The 12,449-nt window shown below is 48.3% G+C and overlaps 1 protein-coding gene across 1 annotated transcript in view; it reads right to left on the bottom strand.

The window, feature by feature from the left end:
* Positions 1-8,451, bottom strand: part of DPP10 (dipeptidyl peptidase like 10) — a 685,122-nt gene extending 676,671 nt beyond the window's left edge. The window contains exon 1 of the mRNA XM_073646140.1: positions 8,404-8,451. Coding sequence (XP_073502241.1) covers positions 8,404-8,451 — 48 coding nt within the window. The remainder of the gene's footprint in view (positions 1-8,403) is intronic.
* Positions 8,452-12,449: the final 3,998 nt, after the last annotated feature.

Below are 12,449 nucleotides of genomic sequence, written 5' to 3'. Positions count from 1 at the left end.
TCAGTTTTGGAGAAATTCAGTTTAAGATAGAGGGAGGACATGTTGTTAGAGACAGCAGACAAACAATCCTTGGTATTTTGTATTAGGGTAGGGGTGATGTCAGGGGAAGAAGTGTATAATTGGGTGTCGTCAGCATGGAGAGGATACTGGAACCCAAATCTGCTGATTGTTTGTCCAATAGGGGCAGTGTATAGAGAGAAGAGGAGGGGGTTTAGGACTGAGCCCTGTGGAACCCCGATAGTAAGGGGACGAGGAGAGGAAGAGGAGTCGGCAAAAGATACAGTGAAGGAGCGGTCAGAGAGGTAGGAGGAGAACCAGGAGAGAACGGTTTCCTTGAGGCCTATAGAGCGAAGCATAGTGAGGAGGAGTTTGGAAAAAAAATTAAAAAATTCTCCTTTTTCTCCTTTCTCTCTTTCCTTTCAGGGCTTAATATTATGCTTTTAATAATGTAACATAATTTCTCGTCTGAGATTAAGCCCTGATGGAGCATGTGTGTTCAGAGAAAATATCCAGAAAGCTTTTTTGTTGCGGACCGCATCAGTATGACTGCCGCCTCTAACATGTTTCGGTATTTGTTCTATCGCGTATACACGCAGACCAATTACTGCGATTATGACATTCCACAAGATGGTGTGAGATATTACAGATGTTTCTCTCTGTGGCTCGTCAATGTCATACAGGTGCTCCCTGATTACGGATAGTGGAACCAACATATTTGAGGTCACAGATTGTGCAGCATAAACCACCTGATCACTGTTGCAGATAAGAAGCTTTTTATACTGAATTTTTAACTCTGATCGTAACTGTAAAGATGATTGGTTTTGAACGACACTGGGCAGGTTTTGCACTGAGTTTGTCCGCACTTAAAATAACCCTTTAATGACAACCATGTTTGAGATGTGGGTTTTTTGTGATGGTGAACATGCAAACTAGGTGATAATACATTTCCTAGCGTTTTTGCTTTCCTTGGCACTATTCTTGTAATGACGTGATTATCTTGCAAAATGTGTAGATTGCGTCGCACTATCTGGGAAATGGACCTAAAATAAGGACTATGATTAAGAACCAAAACTGGCAAGCAGTTTTTTTTATTTCATTTCATCCTAGTTTTATGAATTAACCCCTTACCGACCTAGGGCGTATTAGTACACCCCAGGCCATCACCCCCGGTTCAGTGAGGGCTCCGGCGCCGAGCCCGCACTGAACCGGGCACATGTCAGCTGCTTATTACAGCTGACATGTGCCCGCAACAGCCGCGTGTGGAATCGCGATCCACCCGCGGCTGTTAACATGTTAAATGCCGCTGTCAATCTCTGACAGCGGCATTTAACATCGCAGCGCCGGAAGCGCGGCCTTAGCCCCGCCCATCAGTGACCCTGTCACGTGATCGCGGGTCACCGATGGGTGGTCATGACAACCCTGGGTCTGCAGCAGACCCCAGTGGTTGTCATGTAAAGATTACTATGAGCGCAACCTAGTGGTCGGCGCTCATAGTACAGGAGCATTTCTGCTGCATACAGGGGGAACTACTGGTCCCCTGTATATAGCAGAGGCGATTGGACAGTTGCTGCTTCTAGTCTCCTATGGAAACTATAGAAGCAAGCAAAAAGTAAAAAAAAAGGTTTTCAAAAATATAAAAAAAAATTAAAAAAATATAAAAGTTTAAATCACCCCCATTCAAAATAAAATAATAAAAAAGAACCTATACATGTTTGGTGTCTACGATCTTGTAATGACATGGAGAATAAGAATGGCAGGTCAGTTTTAGCATTCAGTGAATGTGGTAAAAAAAATAAAAACATCTGTGGTATTGCACTTTTTTTGCAATTTCACCGCACTTGGAATTTTTTTCCCGTTTTCCAGTACATGATACGGTAAAACTAGTAATGGCATTGGAAAGTAAAATTTGTCCCGCAAAAAATAAGCCCTCACACGGCCATATTGACCAAAAAAAAAAACGCTATGGCTCTGGGAACAAGGGGAGCAAAAAACGAAAATGCAAAAAGGGAAAATCCCATGGTCGCGAAGGGGTTAAGTCCGTCCTATTCCTAGTATTTGCAATCTGTTGTGCTCTGTTTAGGCTCCAATTGGGATAGTGTCGATCAGAAAGGCGCTGTCTGAAGGTATGTGCACACGATGCAGAAATGAAGCAGAAAGTTTCTGCATCATTTCTGCATCTCCCTGGCAGAAAAAATGCATGCAGATTGTGCATGCGTTTTTCCTGCGGAATACATGCAGATTCACATGCGTTTCCGCATGTGGATTGACAAGCGCTTTCCAGGCGATTTTAGCATCACCTGGAAAGTGCTTGACAACTAGGTCACACTATATAAATCCATGCAACCGGCATGGATTTATACAGTGTGACCCGAGAGAGTGGTAAAAATTAAAAATAAATGTGTACTTTACCCTCCGATGGCCCGCGCTGTCCTGCTCACTCCGTTCTCCCTCGCCGGCAACTTTGAATTGAAAGACCTGCCGACGTCAGCGTCAAGTGACCCGTCACATGACTCTGACGTCAGCTCAGGTCCTTCAACTCACTGCAAAGTGCCGGGAACCAAGCAGGAGCTGTGCGCAGGCCGACAGAAGGTAAGTATACATTTATTTTTTATTTTATTCTTTTTTTTTTTTACAGATTTTTTAATGGTACCTGGGTGTGGATGAGACTCTCCTCTCCTCCACACCCAGGTACCATCCGCACATTAGAACGCGCCAATTACGCAAGTACAGATGCAGTCTTGCGGAATTGGCGCGTTCTAATGCAAGTCAATGGCGGCGAAAACGCAGCGTTTCTGCAAAATTAATAGACATGCTGCGGATTTTTGAGCGCAGCATTTACGCTGCGGAAAAATCCGCATCATGGGCACAGCACATGCGGATTTCAATTGGGGGAACATTGCTGCCCTTCTACCATGCGTTTTTAATGCGTTTCCGCTGCGTTTACGCAGCTGCAAAAACGCCGCGGAAACGCATCGTGTGAACTCAGCCTGATAGTCCTGGATTCTAGGTCAGAGCACTGCAGCTGCAATTCCGCTCAGCTCTAATAAATTCACCCACAGGAACAGCTTTGTTAACATGAAAAGGGTGGAATGAACGAGCATCCAAAATTGTATTACCTGCTGAAGGTTTTCTGTAGGTTTTAGTTACAATTGTACAATTATTGACACCAATAAGTTCCAAATCCAGGAATACCATTTTTTTCACCATGATGACTATGTGTGAAATGCAAGTTAAACTGGTTGTCATTAAGGTAAGAGATGAAATTTGGAATCTCTGATACCGCCCCCTCCCAAACAATGATCATATCACCTATATACCTAGCATATAATTTTATTGAAGATGAAAACGGATTATGGATAGTATACATAAAACACTCTTTCCACCATGCCATAGTCAAATTGGCTACGGATGGTGAGAATTTGGCTCCCATCGCCACTCCGCTAATTTGCAAAAATAACTTTCCATTAAACATAAAATAATTATGGCGGAGTAGAAATGAGAGCACATTTTCTATATTTCTATATACTCTTTAAGTTCAGGTGTGTAAAAACTGTACCTGTCCAGGTGGTATTGGACAGCCATAATAGCTATGTGTTGGGGAATGCTGGTGTAAAGAGAAGAAACATCACAAGAAACCCAGGTGTATCTGTGGGACCATACGCAAAACATCACGAGAATCCTGTAAAAAACCCGGTATTCTTTGTACCAATGATTGTGAGGCACTATCTAGCTATGCGCCCAAATGCTCGTTTAACGAGCCTATTCCTGACACTATTGGTCTTATAGAAATAGGTGATAACGGTTTAGGTGTTTTAGGCAGCGCATGGATGATAGGAATAATGGGTGATGTTACTTCAAGGAATTCCGTTTCTTTTTTTTTGTCAGTATACCGAAAGAAAAACCTTCATCAATTACTTTTTTAGTTTTTTTCTGCAAAAAATAAAGTAGGGTCACTAGCAAGTGGTAAATAAGTTTTACTGTCCTGCAACTCTATAGCAGCCAGTTTCAGTTATAATGGCGCTATTGGTACAAAATAGTTTAGCAGCCCGCACCTGCCTGGAATTGGTAGTACTATTATCCATGATGAAAATCCAGATAAAAAAAAACAACAATATACAACAACACACCCCAAAACAATAGAAAAGTGTGCAGACAACTTGGTCTGTCAAAAAGTCTGGTGCTAAGTCAAAAAGGGGAGCACGAAAAAGCAAGTACAGTAATATGAATAAAGAGAAAGTTTCAGCTCACCCCTGAGATGTAATCCCAGTCTGGCATGGAGCACGGAGTCCTCGCTGCTGCACAGTGCCTGGGGCAATGAGGAAGTGAAGATGGATCCAGCTCAACACACCAGGCAGTTGATTAAAATTCAACAATCTTTATTGGCAAATCCTTTTAAAAATTTGTAGAAAAGGCAAAAAATGGACATCTCAGACAACAAAGCATATATTATGGGGTGGTGTGTAAAAAAAAAATGCCATACGCGTTTTTATTTATTTATTTATTTTCACATTTTTTTTTTTTTTTTTTAATCCATACGCTCCATTAGGGTTTAATCTCAGATGACAAATTATGTTATATTATCAAAAACTCAAAAACGTAATATTGAGTCCAAAAGGAAAGAGAGAAAGAAGAAAAGGATATATATATTTTTTTTCGTTTATTCATTTTTCTCTTAACATATATGCTCCACCAGGGCTTAATCTCAGATGAGAAATTATGTTATATTATCAAAAACGTAATACTGAGTCAAAAAGGAAGAAGACAGAGAGAGGATAAAACAAAAAATGTAAAAAAAAAAAAAAAAAAAAGTATATATATATATATATTTTTTGAGTTTTCTGCAGTTAATCTTTATTGAAAATTTATTCATGCACATATTTATCGTCTGCAGGTTGTGTGGCCCCCTTTTTTCTTTTCTCCTCCCTTTTTCTTTTGGGATATTTTCTACTCTTACTTGTACAGGTTTTCTCAGAATATTCTTTTTCATAGCCAGTGCTCAAGAGTTTTTTTTACTCGAAACACGTATGGCATTTTTTTACACACCACCCAATAATATACGCTTTGTCGTCTGAGATGTCCATTTTTTGTTTTTTTCTACAAATTTTTAAAAGGATTTGCCAATAAAGATTGTTGAATTTTAATCAATTTCCTGGTGTGTTTGTCTCGCCCAGTAGGATATAAGGGACTCGTTACCCGGGCCTTTTACTTTGTTTAGGATGTCACGGCAGTCGGCTCCCGGGCCCGTACTCTGGGGTCTCTCTTGAAAAAGGGGTTTTAGTGTACAGTTTGTCTCGTGACGCCACCTGTGGAGGGAGATGATTATCCCAATACCAGCATTATAGGCTCCTTAAACAACAGTGAAGCTGACTCGCCCCCTGGGCCGTGGGGCACTCGGAACCGGAAAATAGGGGGACGATGGGGGTAGTAGTGGCGACCCGGTCCCGTGGCTCAGGGTGGTCAGACCAGTGGCAGTCTTTTAGATGTTTTAGATAATGTCCGACTACGCCACCCGTGGATTGCGGTTATTAGGAACCGCCGCTGCAAGGCAGTCCGCTGGGGCTGATGATGTATGCAGCTGGGATGGTGTGACTCCCCACGGGAAGAGTGCGGCCCCAGGGCAGTGTAGTGGTTGGTGGGAGTGATGGTGATGAGAGTCCCAGTACCGGTAGTGCTGGAGGAGCGAAAGAGCACACAGACAACGTACTGCAGTCCAATGTCTTTTACTCACAGTTCAGGTACTCCAGGTCACTTCTGTACAGGTAGTGACCGCCCGAGCCGTGCTGCGTCCACCAGGTGTGGGGCTCGGTCAACTCCCAGGCAGTTCAGGAGTATGGCTCAGGACCCCCTTTTGTCCTTTCTCTGGCCTGCCTCACCAGTGACCCACTTTTGTCCAGCTGCCGCGGACTTGTGCGGTTAAACGTGGGCCCCGTCCTCCGCTGTCCTATATGGTGACTTCCTAGCAGGTTTGCTGAGATGTCGCACCAATAAATGATCACGACGACCGGTCTTTGGCTGAGGGTAGTTTCTCCTCCACCAACTTGGGATCCGGTACCCTTAATCTGCCTGACCCTTCACCCTGGATTCTCGTGGGTTCTTAGGGTCCCTTCCACCTTCTTGTTCCTGAGCCCTTCTGTTTCTCTGTCTCTTCTTCTCCTTTTCTGTTCCTTCCTGTTCCTCTCTCTTGGAGCTGGGATGAGCCACAATCTCAGCTCCCCTTCACCTCGGCCTCTCACTAGGCCCTCCTGGAGTAGAGCTCCCACGGAGCCTCTACTCCCTGTCTTCTCCTCTCTGGACAGAACCTAGATCTAAGATGGTGCCCACCTTTTATACCTCCCTCTGACCATGAGCCCAGGTGACCAGCAACCAATGGGCTCCTACCTACGCTCAGGAACCAACCCCTATCTGCCCCTACAGCACTGGGTGTTCCACCCCCCTCCCCACTCCAGACAGGGACATAGTCGGTCGTGCCTGCACTTCTGTCTAGTGGGAGCACCGTTGAGCTGTCCCTCGGAAATGGGGTGTGTGTGCTGTATGCAGCTAACTGAGCCCTGGTCCACACTCCATCCTTACCCGGGAGTGGAATATCACACCTCTGGTCTGAGGTGCAATACCTCTGTAGCGGCCGAACCCTCGGGGGTTCGGCCGCTACATTCCCCCCTGGTAAAGCACAGCACGTCCTCGGGCTGGAAAAGAGCAAAAACAGTTGATTACAGGACATGCAAAAACTTTTTAAAACTTTTCACATTTAGAAGCAGACAACACAGCTTTATGGGACACACTTTTCTTTTCACTAGACATTATGAAAACACTTTCAATACTTCCGGAACTCTTTTGTATAAAACATCTCGTAAAACATTTGCATTATCACCTAGCAGCATATAAAACTTTCTCATGTAAAACATTTTTAGGCAAGACACATTCTTGTATTCTTGGATCATGGCCGCGGTGCAACTTGCGACCAGGTGTTCTTCCCTCTTAAAGGTGCAACAAAACTTGTCTTGAGGTAGACGTTGCAAGCTTTTTATAAAAGCAGTAGGGGGCGCTTTAGGAAGCGCAACTATATACAAGGGATTGGCCGTTCCCAGTCCTCGGCCGGTTTTGGGGAGGGGAATGGCTGCTCACAGTCCTCAGCCTGGTAAAGGGAAGAGGGATGGCTGCTCTCAGTCCTCAGCCAGGTTACTTAGGGGATAGGGCAACAGTCAAACAGTCCTATATCAGTCCCAACGGGGACCACACTCATTTTGAAACAGTCCCAAACAGTTCCTTTGTACCCTGACGGGTAACTATATACACTGGTATGCTACTTTCACTGGTAGCGATACCCTCCAGCTGCTCCTTGCTCCTCATAATCTTCAGGCCCGTCCGGGCCCTCCTGGTACTCAGAGTCCGAGTAGTGCTGTTCCTCCTCCTCCTCTACTACTCTGTGGACGTGGAGGGCGTACCATCCCTTCACGCCTTGGTGTCGGGTGTAAGACACCACATCCCCTGGAAATAGATCCCGCCCTCGATGACCCTCCGGCAGGTGGCTCTCCACATCCCTCCTCGTCACGAACACGTCGCTGATGGTCTCGGGGTCTCGGATGAAACCCCAGCCGCGCTCCATCTGGAACTTCACAACAGTCCCGGTGACTCGGGGACTGCGGGCAGTTCGGGGATCTCGCCGGGCCTTCATTTTCTGCTCCACGCTCTGGACCTGCAGCTTCTCTTGTTTCACGCGCCGTTCTCGCTGCTCCCTCTCAAACATTTCCAGCTGTTGGCGGCAGGCCTCCCGCCGTTCGGCTGCGTCCGCCCGTGTTTCCTTCGTGAACCCCATTAGGTCCTCCCCTGTGGGGTCCCATTCAAACTGGGCATCCTCCAACGGCAGCTGGGGGTTTTCCTGAGGCGACGGAGCAGGTATGAGGGGCTCAGATGGTACTTCAACCTCCGCGGGCGGGCTCTTCTGAAAGCGGGGGTTGACAAACTCGGGGGGCCAGATGAAAGGCAGCCCATCCGGACTGGTATGTTGGGCGAAAAGATCTGCGCCCAGTGGTGGTACTGCAGAGGCAGGGGGCGCGAGAGGGTTGGCGGCGCCCGGGGGTACGCGGCCTTGCGACCAGGCCCGCGCTGGGCGTTTCCTAGTTGCACCCTGGGGTGGTACAGCAGGTGCAGGGGGTTCCATCGGGGCAGCGGCGCCCGGGGGCGCTAGGCCTTGCGGCCGTGCCTGCGACAGTGGTTTGCTAAGCACGCCCGGGGTCAGAGGGCACGGCGTGGGGCAGGGCTCTCCAGCAGCGTCGACGGTCTGGGGGCCGGTTGATGGCGGTGGAGGCATGGTGTCGACAGCGGGTCCAGGTACGTTAGGCTCCGCAACAGGGTGCAGGGGCAGGTCGGCGGCCCCAGGGTTCGGGGTAGGGGCGTCTCCGTTACCTGCTTCTGCTGTCGCGGCGTCATCTTCAGCCTCCGCTCCGCCTTCATTGCCCCCGGTGGCTGGTGTGCTGCTGGATGTCGACGGCGCCTCCTGCTGCAGGGTCACAGCCCGCCAGGCCACTTCTTCTTTCCACCCGGCGATCACGTCCTGCTGCGCCCGGACCATCCTCCGGTCCAGCTCCTCCAGCGCCGCCCGCGCATACTCGGGGTCCTCCTTGGGGAGGTGGGCTAGCAGCTCTGTGAGGCTGCATGATGGTGTGGCTTGCAGCAGGCCCCTTGCCAAAGTGCTGGAGCTGGTTCCTTTCTCCATCTCCGGGTGCGGCCTGGCCAGACTGATCCAGACCACCCCCTGCCCCGCAGTTTTCTTCTCTTTCCGCCCCCATGAGGGGTGGTCCTGGGGCATTCTGCTGACAATCACTCTCAGGGGCAGCCCCCCCACGTTGACGGACATTTCTACAGCCGGGCTCATCGTTGTTGGGGGCGGGCTTCCTCTTTGGCGCCATTCTGGGACCCGGCCCACGACGGGAGGCGGCCTCCTGTGGTCTTTTGGCGCGCACATTATGGCGCTCGTTCTTCTAGGGCGGGCGCCATCTTTAGTACAACGAAACAGTCTCTTTTCAGGCGCGCAGTACCCGTTGCTAGCGGGCACGAAATCCTGCCGACTACGACAAAGCTGACTCGCCCCCTGGGCCGTGGGGCTCTCGGAACCGGGCAATAGGGGGACGATGGGGGTAGTAGTGGCGACCCGGTCCCATGGGTCAGGGTGGTCAGACCAGTGGCAGTCTTTTAGATGTTTTAGATAATGTCCGACTAGGCCACCCGTGGATTGCGGTTATTAGGAACCGCCGCTGCAAGGCAGTCCGCTGGGGCTGATGATGTATGCAGCTGGAATGGTGTGACTCCCCACAGGAAGAGTGCGGCCCCAGGGCAGTGTAGTGGTTGGTGGGAGTGATGGTGATGAGAGTCCCAGTACCGGTAGTGCTGGAGGAGCGAAAGAGCACACAGACAACGTACTGCAGTCCAATGTCTTTTACTCACAGTTCAGGTACTCCAGGTCACTTCTGTACAGGTAGTGACCGCCCGAGCCGTGCTGCGTCCACCAGGTGTGGGGCTCGGTCAACTCCCAGGCAGTTCAGAAGTATGGCTCAGGACCCCCTTTTGTCCTTTCTCTGGCCTGCCTCACCAGTTACCCACTTTTGTCCAGCTGCCGCGGACTTGTGCGGTTAAACGTGGGCCCCGTCCTCCGCTGTCCTATATGGTGACTTCCTAGCAGGTTTGCTGAGGTGTCGCACCAATAAATGATCACGACGACCGGTCTTTGGCTGAGGGTAGTTTCTCCTCCACCAACTTGGGATCCGGTACCCTTAATCTGTCTGACCCTTCACCCTGGATTCTCGTGGGTTCTTAGGGTCCCTTCCACCTTCTTTTTCCTGAGCCCTTCTGTTTCTCTGTCTCTTCTTCTCCTTTTCTGTTCCTTCCTGTTCCTCTCTTTTGGAGCTGGGATGAGCCACAATCTCAGCTCCCCTTCACCTCCTCCTCGGCCTCTCACTAGGCCCTCCTGGAGTAGAGCTCCAACGGAGCCTCTACTCCCTGTCTTCTCCTCTCTGGACAGAACCTAGATCTAAGATGGTGCCCACCTTTTATACCTCCCTCTGACCATGAGCCCAGGTGACCAGCAACCAATAGGCTCCTACCTACGCTCAGGAACCAACCCCTATCTGCCCCTACAGCACTGGGTGTTCCACACCCCTCCCCACTCCAGACAGGGACATAGTCGGTCGTGCCTGCACTTCTGTCTAGTGGGAGCACCGTTGAGCTGTCCCTCGGAAATGGGGTGTGTGTGCTGTATGCAGCTAACTGAGCCCTGGTCCACACTCCATCCTTACCCGGGAGTGGAATATCACACCTCTGGTCTGAGGTGCAATACCCCTGTAGCGGCCAAACCCTCGGGGCGCTACATACCCATGTACACCCGAGAGGCCAAGAAGACCACAACCCCACGCGTATGTTTCCCCTAGTGGACAGACCTCCCGCATTCCCAGGGACGGCCTTAGGCAGAGCCTGTAAGAGAACCAGTATACAATAACGGCCATAGGGATAAATAACACACAACAAGGAAAGAAGGTATGTATGAAAAGACAGGGAGCACCAAATATATACCAACATGATTTTATTATTCATCAAGACCGGACGGACATGCAAAAATTAAAAGCATTTAAAAAGCACAAAGCTTAAATCCAACAGTATACCACATTGAAATATAATAGTGGTCAAGACCTCAAGAAAATATAGTCACATTACTTTGCTTAGACATTAGACAGTTAACTCAGGGATTAGCTCATCAGTTGGGAGGGGTTAGAGTAGTTTTTATAGAAAAGAATATCTGGGTTGCAGGTAGTTAGTCAGGGTGTGAGTCCATGACACGGACACCTTTACTGGTACAGTGCCTGTATAAGAGAGAGTAGAGTGGAGAAGGAAGGCTGAACATACAGGGAGACAGGTTCCAGCAAGCAGATACAGTGGTGAAGAGAGTGTTTTATCAGCGCACATTTTCTGACAGAATGAGGATACATTTGATGCTCAATTTGGATGCCAGCACAGTCCTGGGCTTAAAGCCAGCAAGAGGTACTGGGAAGCAGGCCTCTGTATCCTTCATTAGGAGAATTTCAGTTGGGTCACTGAGGAAGTGGAAGATGGTGGATCTCAGGACAGAATGAGGACGAAAACTGAAAAGGCATATAACCAAGGGTATTTCACTAACTAAAGACCATGTCTTAATCTGTATGCTGCAGCCGTGTGTAGAAGAATTGCACAGTAAAAGTGAGCCTGTTAATCCAGATCTAAGATCTCCTGTCCTGTTTGAAGCTGGTTCCGGTCCCATGGACAATGTAACAGTGAGTAAAGAAAATCCTCCATCACACAATACACTGCACTCTCAATCCTTTATACAACCCCTGGCAAAAATTATGGAATCACCGGGCTCGGAGGATGTTCATTCAGTTGTTTAATGTTGTTGAAAAAAAGCAGATCACAGACATGGCACAAAACTAAAGTCATTTCAAATGGCAACTTTAGGGCTTTAAGAAACACTAAAAGAAATCAAGATAAAAAATGTGGTACTCAGTAAGGCTATGTGCCCACAATGCGTTTTTCAAGCGTTTACGCTGCGGAATTTTCGCAGCGTAAACGCTTGGGAAACGCTTGGTAAACCTTCCCCCATGGTCTCCAATGCAATTCCGAACTTTCAATGCCCATGCTGCGTATTTTTCCCCAGCGTTTATGCTGCGCTCAAAAATCCGCAGCATGTCCATTAATTTTGCGGAAGCACTGTGTTTTTGCCGCCATTGACTTGCATTAGAACGCGCCAATTCCACAAGACTGCATCTGTACTTGCGTAATTGGTGCGTTCTAATGTGCAGATGGTACCCGGGTGTAGAGGAGAGGAGAGTCTCATCCACACCCAGGTACCATTAAAAGAAAGAATAAAATAAAAAATAAAGATTATATTCACCTTCCGACGGCCCCCGGACTCCTTCTCTTCGCTTGCTGACAGATCGCGCAGGACTGAAGGACCTGCGCTGACGTCATAGTCATGTGATGGCAGGTCTTTTCAGTACCACGATCTGACGGCAGCCAGCACAGGAGCGCTGCAAGTCTCGGGGGCCATCGGAAGGTAAGTATTAGTTTAATTTTTTATTTTTAACCACTCTCTCGGGTCACACTATATAAATCCATGCCCGTTTGCATGGATTTATATAGTGTGACCTAGTTGTCACAAGCACTTTCAAAGTGACGCTAATCGCTTGGAAAGCGCTTGTCAATCTGCATGCGGAAATGTCAGTGAATAACGCTTCATTTCCGCATGTTCCTGGCAGGAAAACGCATGTACAATCCGCATGCGTTTTTTTCTGCTGGGGAGATGCAGAAACGCTCAGGAAAAAATCCGGAGCATTTCTACATCGTGGGCACATAGCCTAAGGGTAATTTTTTTCAGACCAAGCAGAGGGAAAAAATCATGGAATCACTCAATTCTGAGGAAACAATTA

This window comes from Phyllobates terribilis, unplaced genomic scaffold, assembly GCF_046119375.1.
Source record: "Phyllobates terribilis strain yellow unplaced genomic scaffold, ASM4611937v1 Scaffold_9__5_contigs__length_417890890, whole genome shotgun sequence".
NCBI lineage: Eukaryota > Metazoa > Chordata > Amphibia > Anura > Dendrobatidae > Phyllobates > Phyllobates terribilis.
The sequence above is the reverse complement of the archived record's forward strand: the minus strand, read 5'-3'. Positions and strand labels throughout refer to the sequence as shown.